General features: G+C 48.8%; 1 protein-coding gene across 1 annotated transcript in view; it reads left to right on the top strand.

Moving 5' to 3' along the window:
- LOC116555994 (neuroblastoma breakpoint family member 6-like) overlaps positions 1-12,035 on the top strand; it is a 100,181-nt gene extending 88,146 nt beyond the window's left edge. Inside the window, exons 12-14 of the mRNA XM_032284901.1 lie at positions 3,046-3,192; positions 6,429-6,629; positions 11,848-12,035. Coding sequence (XP_032140792.1) covers positions 3,046-3,192; positions 6,429-6,629; positions 11,848-12,035 — 536 coding nt within the window. The remainder of the gene's footprint in view (positions 1-3,045; positions 3,193-6,428; positions 6,630-11,847) is intronic.
- Positions 12,036-12,350: the final 315 nt, after the last annotated feature.

The following is a 12,350-nucleotide window of genomic DNA, read 5'->3' as shown; positions in this document are numbered from 1 at the left end:
GAGTTTTAGGTGAAGGGTTCACATTGGTGTTAAACCAGTTTGCCCCATCTCATCACTGTCCACGTTTGACAAGACTGCTGTTTGCACTACACTCACACTGACAGCCAGGACACAAGTATTCATGCTTGAGACCCAAAAAGAAAAACACCTGGCTATGAATACCTGCAACTATACAGTTTATTTTTATTAAATAACTGCATGATCTTTTTCCAGGAGAGCAAGAACTCCCACTGGAGCCCAGGTTCTAAGGGCACACCTCTCTGCCGTTGTCTCCTGACCTCCTTCCCACCATCTGACAAGGGGCTTCAAGGTTTTTCCTCTTTTCTGACCACCTAGGATTCCTTCCTCTTTTCTCTGCCCCCATCCCTCCAATGCAAAAAGGCAAAATAAGGCATAGAGTTTTGTGCCAACTTCATCCCTAAGTGGTACAGTGATTCTCAGTCTGCCCCAAAAGCCAATTACAAGGAAGAAGGGCCTGAATTCTTACTTAATCAGGGAAATATTCCTTGCACTCTGAGAAAAAAATAAAATCACTTAATAGGGGAAAAAATCTTTATAAGTTGGCTAGTCCCTGACAATAAGAGAAAGTCACTAGTGGCTGGTGTGTATCTACGTCTGTGGAAAGCCTAAACTGCCTCAGTTTATTCTCACCCAGAGTAGGATAGGCTGGTGATTGAACTTGAAGTCATAAAGATGAGGGACTGAGGGACATGAAAGAGCTATGTTAAATCTGGGATGACCCAGATTCTTCCCAAAACTCACTAGAACATAAGCTCCGTCAAACCAGGGATTTTTGTTACTTGGAACTTCCAAGGCTCTCAATAAATTATTAAATGAATGTGTGAAAGCCAAAGTGGATGGATGACGTGGGTCACTGACAAGCCTGTCTCCATCTGCGGATAAAACTTCCAGCTAGAGGAGGAGCGGGGAGGTCAGCCACTCTCATCTCCACCCCTAGGAATGTTGCTACGCCCATCACACCAGCACCAACCCCCCTGCATTCCCTAGCAGTATTGTCAATAATACTAATTATTCTATGCCGGATGATTGTCACTCACATTTAAGCTAAACGTCACAATAACACCGTGAGGTAGGTGTTAGCATTCTCATCTTACAGATAACAAAAACAAAGTTCACAGAGGTTAAGTAACTTTCTCGTTGTCTCACAGTTAAACAGCCAAGTAAGAATTTTAACATAGACCTGACTGACCTCAAACCTCGCTATGGTTTTTACTATATTGTCAGGATATAAAGGGGAGGGTGATGTCTACTTATCTGTGATAATGCAGAGCTTCTAAAAGGACACCATGTGCCTGCTATGAGGGAAAAGCCATCCCCAGTCAACTTCAACACAGTCAACCATTTCCATCTGAATATTATTATTTAGAGGGTTGATGTTACTGGTTACTATTGTGTCCTATTAGAATTCAACTAAAGTTTGTAATACGTTTGGATGGGTTCTCACTGATTTATATATAGTGCGAGGCATAGATACCTCACCTTCCCCAAGAATGAAAGTCATGTCTTTTAAAAGATGCAGCCTCTATTATACTTAGAAAAACATTAGCCATTGTTTGAATATTCATAGAAAGATCGAGAAGCTGGCACTAGTCTCCAGAGACTTAAAGACTATTTAAATAGTTCCTTGATGCAACATTCTTATTGGTTGCGTATTGTAAACAATTGTGAACCTATTGTGCCTACCATAGAAGTGATGTCACTTCACCATCAAATTACAGGATTACATTATAACACACAAATCAGGCATTCTCATTGACTTATGTATCCAAATGCCAGACTTCTAGAAAAGAGCTGACATGGCACTATAGATAGGCATCTCATATGATATGGCTAGGAGTCTTGATCTGCTAAATTCCAGAGAGTCTAGAAGTCTACAGAAGATATTGAAGTAAAAATGGCCACATCTGTCACCATTGAGTAAGGTCAGAAGGCAGAACTAGGATGGGGACTCATGGAAAAGTAGAGAAAATGAAAACAAACTTTTCTCAATCTCCTCTTCTAGCCATGGGGTAAGCTCTCAAAATATGTACCAATGGTCTCCATAGTTTCTTAAGTAACCAATTAACAAGTCAAGTCAATTTTTAAACAACTGACTTGCACATTTCTCTCTCTCTCTCTCTCTCTCATCACCTTTCCAGCAAAATTCCTCAAAAGGGTTGTTGAGCCGGGCGCGGTGGCTCACGCCTGTAATCCCAGCACTTTGGGAGGCCAAGGCGGGTAGATCATGAGGTCAAGAAATCGAGACCATCCTGGTCAACATGGTGAAACCCCGTCTCTACTAAAAATACAAAACATTAGCTGGGCATGGTGGCGCGTGCCTGTAATCCCAGCTACTCAGGAGGTTGAGGCAGGAGAATTGCCTGAACCCAGGAGGCAGAGGTTGCGGTGAGCCGAGATCGCACCATTGCACTCCAGCCTGGGTAACAAGAGTGAAACTCCGTCTCAAAAAAAAAAAAGAGTTGTTGATATGAACTATCTCTCATTTCTCTTCTCTGGTCCTCTCTAGAACCTCTCAAACTGCTTTTGATAAGGCCACCAGTGAGCTCTGTGTTGCCAGATGCTGTGGTCGGTTCTCCAATCCTTGATTTTTCAGCCACACTTGACGGTCAATCACACTGTCCTTGGATGGAAGGCTGGAATTTGGGGCTATTTCATTCACTATTGTATTCCATCTTCTGGAATAGTGCCTAGTGCTTCATAAATACTGAATAAATGGTTCTCTTCCTAGAGGAGGTGAATCATAAAGAATAGGTAAGAACTAATCAGGCAGGTGAGGATGGAAGAGAATTCCAGCAAGAAGAAATAGAAGCTCAAAGCCACAAAGGCATGAGATGACTTGGCAGATTCAGTAACATCCAAGTAGTTCTGAACGGTTCTGAAGGATGCTCTCCATTAATTCCCATGTCCATTCAGGGTTCTCTTGCAAAGTGGGGTCCCTTCATCTCTAGGGTGATTAGGCCATTTTCTGGCTTGCTTTAGGAAGAAACTCTTGGAGCCTGAGAATCATTACCCTCCCCTTCTCAGCTCAGGTGCTCTTACCTGAGGAGCAACAACTACAGGTGAGGGCCATGGGAAGGGAGGGCACAAAGAGAGAAGAGAAGGGACAAGCTCTCAGAATCCTGTGGGTTCATCACACCGGAAAGGTGGATCCAGAAAAGCCATGTTTGGCAGGTAACGGGCTCTGCCTGTGTGACTCAGCAACCTCTAGCGTGGCATCCAAGCTGAGCTAGTTGAAGTAAGCCTCGTTCCCCAAGGCCTGTTGAGTGAGCTTGTAAAGGACTTGCTGGAATGCATTGCAAAACCATTCACTGTCCCAGCAAGATGCTTTAAAACCAGGCTCAGAAGTAATCCAAAAAGAGGGAGTCTTGATCCAAGTTCACAATGCATGTGAGTAAGTCACCCAGCATCTGCCAGCAGGCCTTAGTTCCATGCAAACTGGGAAATCAACAACGTTCTGTTGGGTGTGCAGCCCATTAGTAAAGGCTCGCAAAGACTCTGGGATTGAGATCCTCAGCCTCCACAACAGGGCTGCTTCACGCGCCTCTTGCTTCTCTTGCCGAAGCGTCCCAGAGTGTCTTCCCAGGATGGACGATTTATCCCACTCGGTAGATGAGGCCCAGAGAAGCTAAGTCCTGCCTGCAACCACCCAAGTCAGTTCCTGAGGTCAGAATTGAGACCTAGACCTGCCAGCCCTGATGTGGCCATTGGATGGCATCCTCTGAGGGACTCCAGAGGAGAGCAGAGGCCACGGGGCAAGCCTTCTTTCATGGAAACTGGCAGGCAAAGGGGATGGGCAGGTGTGGGAGTGGAGCACAGAGAACCTCTTAGCACAGCAGAAAGAATAACTCAAAGCACATGTCCTACCTGAGGTGTGTCAATGGTATTTTCCTTGTAAATAAAGGACATCAGTGCTGAGATTAGTACTTGTATAATCATAGAAGGTTGAACTGGAAGGGCCCCTGGAAGAGCATCAATCCAATTTCTTTTGTTTGTTGGTGAGAAAATGGAGATCCAGAAGGTCCACTTCAGTTGCCCAATGTCGCACAGTTGGTTTATGATGGCATGGGCATTGGAAGGTTTGCACCTTCAGCACTGATCCTGTGCACTTTGCAAATGCCAGTAGTTTTCACAATAATTCTCTGTTTTCTGACATCATGTTGAAACCAAGTCAATTGCCCCCTCTAAAACTTTATGTAGCTCCTCTTCTCTGCTCTTCTGACCTCTGAACTGAAACTACAGAGAGACATCACAGTCAAAGGGCGGGTGTGCACTGCTCAGCACTGTAATTGAAGACTTAAAACTTCTTGACTCTTCTACTCATTTGGTCTTGGAGCCAAAACTAACACAGCCATGAAAAGAAGTGCTGGGAAGCCTCTGAGACACTCTTGGAATGGCAGCTTCTGGGAGCTGGTGAGCCTGCTTTCACTGACCAGGTCCGGCCCACTCTGGGGCATGTGTGTGAGGGAAACATGTTTGGAGCTGTGTTCTCAGGCTGCATGCCTGGGCCTTCCATTCCACTGAGTGATGATCATGGCTCTCGGCAGAGGCAGCAGCTGCCAGCGGGAGGCTCTCCCATCACTCACTTACCCACCAGGTGTTCTTCCCAGCCACCACAGCAGCTTGGCAGGGAGTGCCACCGCAGGGGTGCTGATGGGCGAGGCGGTGCATCGCTTGCTCCTCTGCCGTCCAGGTGTCAACAGATGGGATATGGATCTGCCCCTCCCTTAATAAATAAATAGAACTTTTACAGGCTGAGTAATCCCACAGAGGATAAGCCAGACTGCCAGTTACCCCAGGTTTTCCAGCCAGGATTGAGCCTCTTTAGTCCTGGATCACAGAGCCCATCAGAACTCTTGTATGAAGTGGTATTTCCGGAATGCTGGTCATCCACCAGGTAGCCGTGAGGCTGCACGTCCGCCACACTGGAGTTGTAGGGAGCCAAGTATTCCTGAAGTTCCATTTGGCAAATGTCCCATCCCAGTTCCCACAATCCATGTTCATGGTTCTGTGCAGATGCAATCAACTCCTCACAGTCAGCCCCAGGACAGAGTGAAACAGCGGATGAGACAACTTAAGGAAGGGACACGGACACTCTCGAAGGGAAAGACATCTGCCCCAAACCTTTTCATTCTTTTCCTAGTGCTTTCTGACCTCAGTGAAAGGGGCAGAAAGACAAACTCTTGGGTCGTTTTCGTCTTTCTGCGGATTGGCTTCCAATGCCAGGCCTTTAATGAAGGGGACAGTCTGGCTCAGTCCTGACAAATAAAAAGGGGATGCTGGCAAGATGGACAGAGACCAGGCTGGAAGTTGAGTTCTGGAGTTCCACAGTCACCTAGGATAAAGCTCTTAGTGTTCATATAGTAAGAGCAGCAGCCTAGGAGTCAAAAGTCCTGGGGTTTGAGATGCTTGCTTAGGTGTCACTTAACTTTCCCGAACCTCAGTTTCTTCAACTATAAAATGGGGATAGTAAGACCTTCCCTGCTTACCCCATCTAATTATGAGCTAGAATAAATGAAAGCTTTTGGAAAGCCAGTGAGTACTTCCCAGAAATAAGTTTTCACTCTGCTCTTGTTCTTTGGGTATTTTGTTTGTTTGTCTGTTTGTTTTGCAGACAGAGTCTCACTGTCACGCAGGCTGACTGCAACCTCCACTTCCAGGTTCAAGCAATTCTCCTGCCTCAGCCTCCCTAGTAGCTGGGACTACAGGCATGCACCACCATGCCCAGCTAACTTTTTGTATTTTAGTAGAGACAGAGTTTCACCATGTGCCCAGGCTGGCTGGTCTTGAACTCCTTAGCTCAGGCAACTTGCCCACCTCAGCCTCCCAAAGTGCTAAAATTACAGGTGTGAGCCACTGCCCCTGGCCCACTTTGTCCTTGTGAGCAGTCATGATGTTCCCACCGACTGGCTAAGTTAGCCAGCGTGGACCAATGCTGAGTGAGGGGTGGGCTCCTACATGAAGGTGGACAATGTAGGTGAGGCCCCGGGGTTATTGTTCCCCTGCCTTCTGTGAATCGTCTACAGCCACTGCTCAAAGAAGAAAAGGACAGCATCCCTAGTTTCAAGGAGAAACTGGTCTCCTCACTGCATCACCAGTGCAGGCCTCTTTGACTCACACAGGACCGTTTTTTCAGCACAGGGTCACACGGAGGTCAACCGTCAATCCCCAATGCGACAGAAACTCACCTCTGACTGTGAACCTCCAGGTGTTTTTTTGTTTTGTTTTGTTGTTTTTCCTAATCTACCAAGCAATGAATTGGCACTTTTCACCGAGGAATGACTACTGGGCCCTTTAGAGCCGCTTTAAGCTCCATGACTTAATGACTCTCCCGTTTAATGGAAGCAAAAGCTGTTTAAGTGGTCACAGCTGCCAGGAACTTTGCTGAAAGAATGAAACTTTCTGAGCAGGTTGGGCAGTAGCAGCGCTAATCTCCGAGCCTGCAGCCCCTCGCCCGCCCTTATCTCAGGCTTGTTTTGACAGCACCCGGAGCTGGTCCCACCAGAAGAGCAGCAGCCTCGCTCCTTTCCCTTTTCACGTCTTCTGCGGCAGCCCGTGGTTTGCTGCAGGGGGAAGGGAGAAACAATCAAGCATTGTCTTGTTGAAGACCGGTGTGTCAGGGCTTCATGGAATAAATATTATTTGCCTGGGAGGGAAACTGGCTGGAAGACAGCTCACCGTGTCAGGTGCGGGCTGGGGCAGGGGGGCGGGAGGGCGACGATGTTTGGGTTTGGTTTTATTATTAGTTTAATCTTTTTCTCTCTACTGCTGTGAATTCTGCACCCCCACCCCGCCAAACAGGCCATTAAGCACAAAGCTTGTTTCTTACCCTACTTCTGCCAAGAAGAAACAAAAGAGATTTTCCAAAGCATGTGCCCTTGTGTCACTGAGGCTCCCTGGTCACTCCCTGTCCAGCTGTGCGTGGCAAAGGGTGTACACTGCGGGACCCTCACAGGGTGAAAGCTCCCCTGGGAGCCCTCCATCTGCACCTGTAGCCCGGGCAGCCCCAGATGTCTTATCTGATGGGGTTCACAGCTCTGTCCTTTCGTTCCTCGGGCAAATACTGAAAGGACAGTAGTCTCCTTTGTAGGTCTGGGGAAACTGAACACTCCCCACCCCAGTATCCCAGTCAGCACTTATTGAGTCCTTATGGTATGCAGGTCACTAACGGCTCCAGCCTGCTGCATGTCACAATTCCTTCAAGCCTTTTGCTCAGGAAAGCCGCACATGTCTCCAGAATAAAGAACAAAAGACCAATGACTAAGAGACAGACACTTGAAGGATTGCTCCATAAAGGTTGAGCCCTCCTCATCTCAGGAGAATGAGAATGTTTTCCTGTAAGGAAAACAAGAGCCTTGTAGCCTTTCCACAGCCACAAAGCAGTGGAGTAGTGAAGGGGTGCCTCCACTGTGCAATCAAAAGTCTTCTTTCTGGCCAGGCATGCTCGCTCACACCTGTAATATCAAAACTTTGGGAAGCCAAGGCAGGAGGATCACTTGAGCCCAGGAGTTCAAAACCAGCCTGGGCAACATGGTGAGACCCCTGACTCTATAGAAAATTTAAAAAATGACTCAGGCATTGTGGCATGCACCTGTATTCCCAGCTACTCAGGAGGCTGAGGTGGGAGGATTGCTTGAGCCCAGGAGGTTGAAGCAACAGGTGAGCCATGTTCTCTCCACTGTATTCCGGCCTAGGCAACAGAATGAGACTGTATTCCCCCCACCCTCAAAAAAGTGTTTAACCATAAACCTTTCCCTCATCGCTAAATCCATTTTGGGTATAAGCCACCTACCTGATGGCTATAGTAATAGTTGCTAATGATTGAGAATGCACAGCATGTCGGGCACTTGCTAAGTGCTTTCCATATATTATCTCACCATGTGGCAAGCCTGAAGAAAGCTTGGAGAAAGTGAGGAACTGCCCAAAGTCACACAGGTCCTCAGAAGGCTTCCTGAGAATGGCACCACGGCCTTGGCTTTATAGGCATGGCACTGGAGTCAACTTCACGTGCTGGGGATGTTGTGTTCCCAGAAGGCAGAGACCCTATCTGTGTACTTAATTATTTTTGTATACAAAATAATTCAGTGCTGTGCCATGAACAATTAAGGATTTCACACATACTTTTTGAGGATGATAATGATCTCCCCATCCCAGCCAGTGAAATAAACATTGCCTCCCTTCTCTCAAAAAAAAACAAAGAGCCACAGCAGGCCAAGCCACCCCGGGCACACTGCAGGGTGTGTAGAGATGGCACCACCAGGTGCGTTCTGCAGACCTGGCTTTGGATCCCAGCCTGGTCACCCACTTTCTGGGCCCCTGGAATGCACCAGCTGACCTCTCCAAGGCCAAGTTTCCCCAAACATGGGAGAAAGTCACAGCACCTACCTTTTAGCTCATTGTGAAAATGAAGTGAGAAAATGCCCACGGTGTTCCCAGCAGCACTGCCTAGTGGAAGGCAGATGTTCCATGTCAGTTTCCTTACTCAGTGCCCAGGCATCTTCCCCTTGTGGAACTCTCAGCACTCACGAGCCCCTTCAGTAAGACCTGGAATGCAGTTTGTTGACCAAAGGAGTGCTGGCAGGGAGGGAGGATCTTCACTTGGGTGGCCGTGTCTCCTATGTCTGTTCTTGGTCCCCCTCTGCCTTGGGGACATTCCCACCAACACATGCCACTGGCACCACACCCTGCTGACCATCATGCACTGCTGTTCTTACTTACCTAAAAAGCTCAGACTTCGATATCCTGTTGTCCTCCTGGTGGCACGGCTGAGATCAGGCTGAAGCTTTTCAACAAGAGGTAACTCATGTGGGGAATAACATCTAAGTAACTCTTAAGGTTACTGCTGCATCCTATGGCTCACACAGGCTCTCTGCCCACCCCACTTGTCTGCAAAGGCTATCCTCCAGCCTGTCTAGAGTGCACAAGGTCTGGGCTGGAAAGAAAGAGGCCAAGGAGCTAGATGTCTCTCTCCCACCCATGACCTACTTTCTGAGTTCTTACCAAATTGAATACAGGCCTTCTTCCCAGGGGATAGCAGGAGTCAGAGCTCCTTTCAGTGGGCCCTGCCTCATTATATTCAGGAGTGTGGCCCACCAGATAAATGTCAATTCAACAATAACTCCTGCCTCTATACATTCAATGCTCCCTGGAACAACAGAGAAAGGGAAGAGGAGGGGAATTTTATTACAAGTGATTTATATTTACGCTATCTCATTAGATGCTCCCAACAGGCCTATCAGATATTTTAGGACCATCATTCCTAAGTTGCAGATAACAAAATTGGCCTTGGAGAGGTTCAGGGAATGACCAAGCTAAGCCCAGTTCTCCTATCTCCCTCCCTTGAGTCCAGGATACCAACCTAGTCACTGAATCTTCCCCAAGAACAAACCTGGGGCCAGGGTGAGAAAGGGGCTTCCTGGGAGTGCTGAGGTAAGTCGGCACTGGATGCAGCCACAGGCAAGGTGCCATGGTGGTTGTCCCTGCCTCTGCCAGGTTGTAGGTCAGGACACCTGATTCAAGTCCAGGCTTTGCCACTTGGAAGGCTGTATGGTCTGAAATCATTATTCTCCGTGCTTCAATTTCTGCATCCGTAAAATGGTAAGGAACAAACCAATTAATATCATAAAGCCCTTAGTGCCCTTGGTGCCTAGAACATGTATTTAATAAATATCAACATTTTTATTAACATTGTTATTGTTACTGTTATTCCCTTTCAAAGTCTTGCAAGAAATAAATGGGATGACTGATGCAAAAACATGTTGTAAGCTGCAGAGGTAAGAAATGACCCCTCCTGTATGCTGAGAAGGTAACAGGAAAAAGAAATCGGCCTTAGATTATGTCATCGAACAGCCTCGAACTTTCAGTAGAAAGCACAGAAATACTCCGAAAAGCAATCATTTGCCTTGTGGTTTTCAACTTTAGACTAGATTGTTTGTTATGCACATAACTATTTGCATTTCACTTATCCTCAATCATCACATACCTGGGAGGGAAGGAGGCTGCGTGGAGCCCCCGGAGCCCCAGCCCCGTGTGGTTACACCTCCCCGCACTTCTGGTCAAAGTAGCATTGCCTGGTCTAAGCAGTCCTTGGTGCCTTAGTGTGAACAGAGCATACTATTAAGCTGTGTCTCCCTTTCTCAGCTAACTCAGGTGCAATCCTTCTTGACAGTCTGGAGGAACCAGGCTGGCTGGCCACCCAGTGAGGGGAAGTTGCTGCTAGCAGATTAATGGCTGAAAGCCCAATAGTACCACCCCTCATTGTCTTGTAGCAAAGACTCCTTGGCTCATGTTTAGAATGTGTCTGATTAATTAGCCAAACAAGAGTCACTGAGTGCAACTTTATGGCAGCGCCCGGCTGGAAAGAGTGAGGTATCTAGGGGAAGTGTCCATGCTTGGTCCCTGGCCTTACAGAGATCAGTCTGGCTGATGGAATGAGATTAATGAAATGGAAACAATGAGCAAATCATAAGAGACAGTACCGTCAGGAAGGGTTGGATTTTATGGCACAGAATGTCGTTGTTAGAGGAGAGAGAGAGAAAGGGCCAAAAGCTAGAGTGGGCAGGGAAAGGTTCCTGTGTGAAGAGGTTTGTTAGCTGGGTCTTTCAGGTGTGTAGGAGTTGAAATGGTGGGAGGGAGAGGCATTCCAAGTTGGGGAAGCTACGTGAGAGAATCTAGGAGACAGAAAAGAACAAGGGCTGTTTATAGGGCAGAAGCTAAACTGGTATGGCTGGAGTAGGAGGAGGGCGTCCTAATTTCCAGCCTTATCCACTGCTTTGCAAGAACCAGCAAAATGAATTCCAATTGGCCATAAAACTAGTTGAGGGTAATGTAACCCATCCTATTCTGCTTCCCGCATTTACAGCTGTGCAGGAACAGCTGTCTGAAACTCAGTCTCCCCACCTGTAAAATGGGATAGTGATATGTGTCTAGCAGTTCCAGTGAGAATTAAAAGGGACAAGATGCACAGGCTCCCAGGGGCAAGTGCTCACAGACAAGGAATAGGGCGATTCTCCCATCGCACTCCACAGAGAAGACATACCCTCCAGCTCTCCCAGGAGACAGACTCCAGCTCTCTTCCAGACAGCCTTAGAGTTGCTTTGCTTCTCCACTTCTTCAACGAGGTTGTGGGCAGAGGATAAATGCAGAGTTCTCTTGCACTGGCCAAGGAGAGAGAACAAGACCCTAGGAGTCTGTTGCTGTTGACATTGATCCACAGGGGATGCAGGATGGGACTGAGGCAGGTGCACCTGCCGGGAAAGCCTGCCTGTACCCCACCTTGTGGGGTCCTAACAAACACCCTCCCAGCCACAGGGGCTCTGCAGAGCTCAGCCAGCTGTCCCATGGGGGTGGGGACCCTCCTCCTGCCCTGCCACTCTCTCTTTCTCCTGAAGAGGACAGGCAGATGGGCATGGCCACAGGAGAACCTCTCAAAGGTGCTGACTGGCCCGGGGAAACAAAGGTGGCCTGGTAGGGAGTTGCCCGAGACTGAGCGTGGGGGAAGTTGAGCGGGAGGGGGAAGCGCGTGCTGTAGTGCGCGCAGCCTCGCGTTAGCGAAAGCATTGTGAGAAGTGTGGTACACGGTTGCTAGGTTTGGAAACAAACAAGCAGCAGTTTCGGAAGGAAGGAGTGTCTAATCAATCAGCCCTGAGGGACAGGTCCGCACCGCCTGACCGTGCTCCTCAGCCTGGTTTCAGGCCACCGAGTCCAAGTTTCTGCCACAGTTCCAGGGCCGAGGCTGTTTCCAAAGAGCCCTGTAATTGTTTTCCACCTGTGCCTCACCCAAACAGCACGGCTGGCGCAGGCGAACACCTTCCTCTCTTCTCCCTCCAGGCTGGGCCCCAGAAATAGAGGAGGGAGCAATCAGTCCAGCGAGGCCGTGCCTGGGAGGAGAAGTCCGGGTGGGTCTGTGGGGCTACGAGGCGAAGGCGGTGGCAGGTGTGGGCGAGGGGAGCCTGGAGGGGTTGCTACCGCCCGTCGCACCGCAAGCCCGGGAGGGAGAGCCCTGCTGTGCCCCGTGAGCAGGTGTAACCACGCGGAGCTGGGGCTGGGGGGCTCCGCGCAGCCTCCTTCCCTCCTAGGAGCGTCGCCCAGCTGTGCCTCTCAGACTGCGCGGGCCTGAGACGCTGGTGGCTGCCCGGGGTGGTCCTGCTCCTTGCGCACGTGTTCAGGTCCAACCGGGAGCCACCGGTGCTGAGTCTCTGCTTCAGATGCTTGGCTAGAGAAAGGGTTGCTTAACGGGGCGCGTGGGTAAGTGCATGTGAGTGCACACATATGTGAGCGCATGTGTGTCTGCGCGTGTGCGTGTCCACGGGAACCAGAAGGGATACCTTCAT

Source organism: Sapajus apella, unplaced genomic scaffold (genome assembly GCF_009761245.1).
Source record: "Sapajus apella isolate SASKATOON/1434 unplaced genomic scaffold, GSC_monkey_1.0 scaffold16, whole genome shotgun sequence".
NCBI lineage: Eukaryota > Metazoa > Chordata > Mammalia > Primates > Cebidae > Sapajus > Sapajus apella.
Note: the sequence above shows the minus strand (reverse complement) of the source record. Positions and strands in the feature narration are given on the sequence as shown.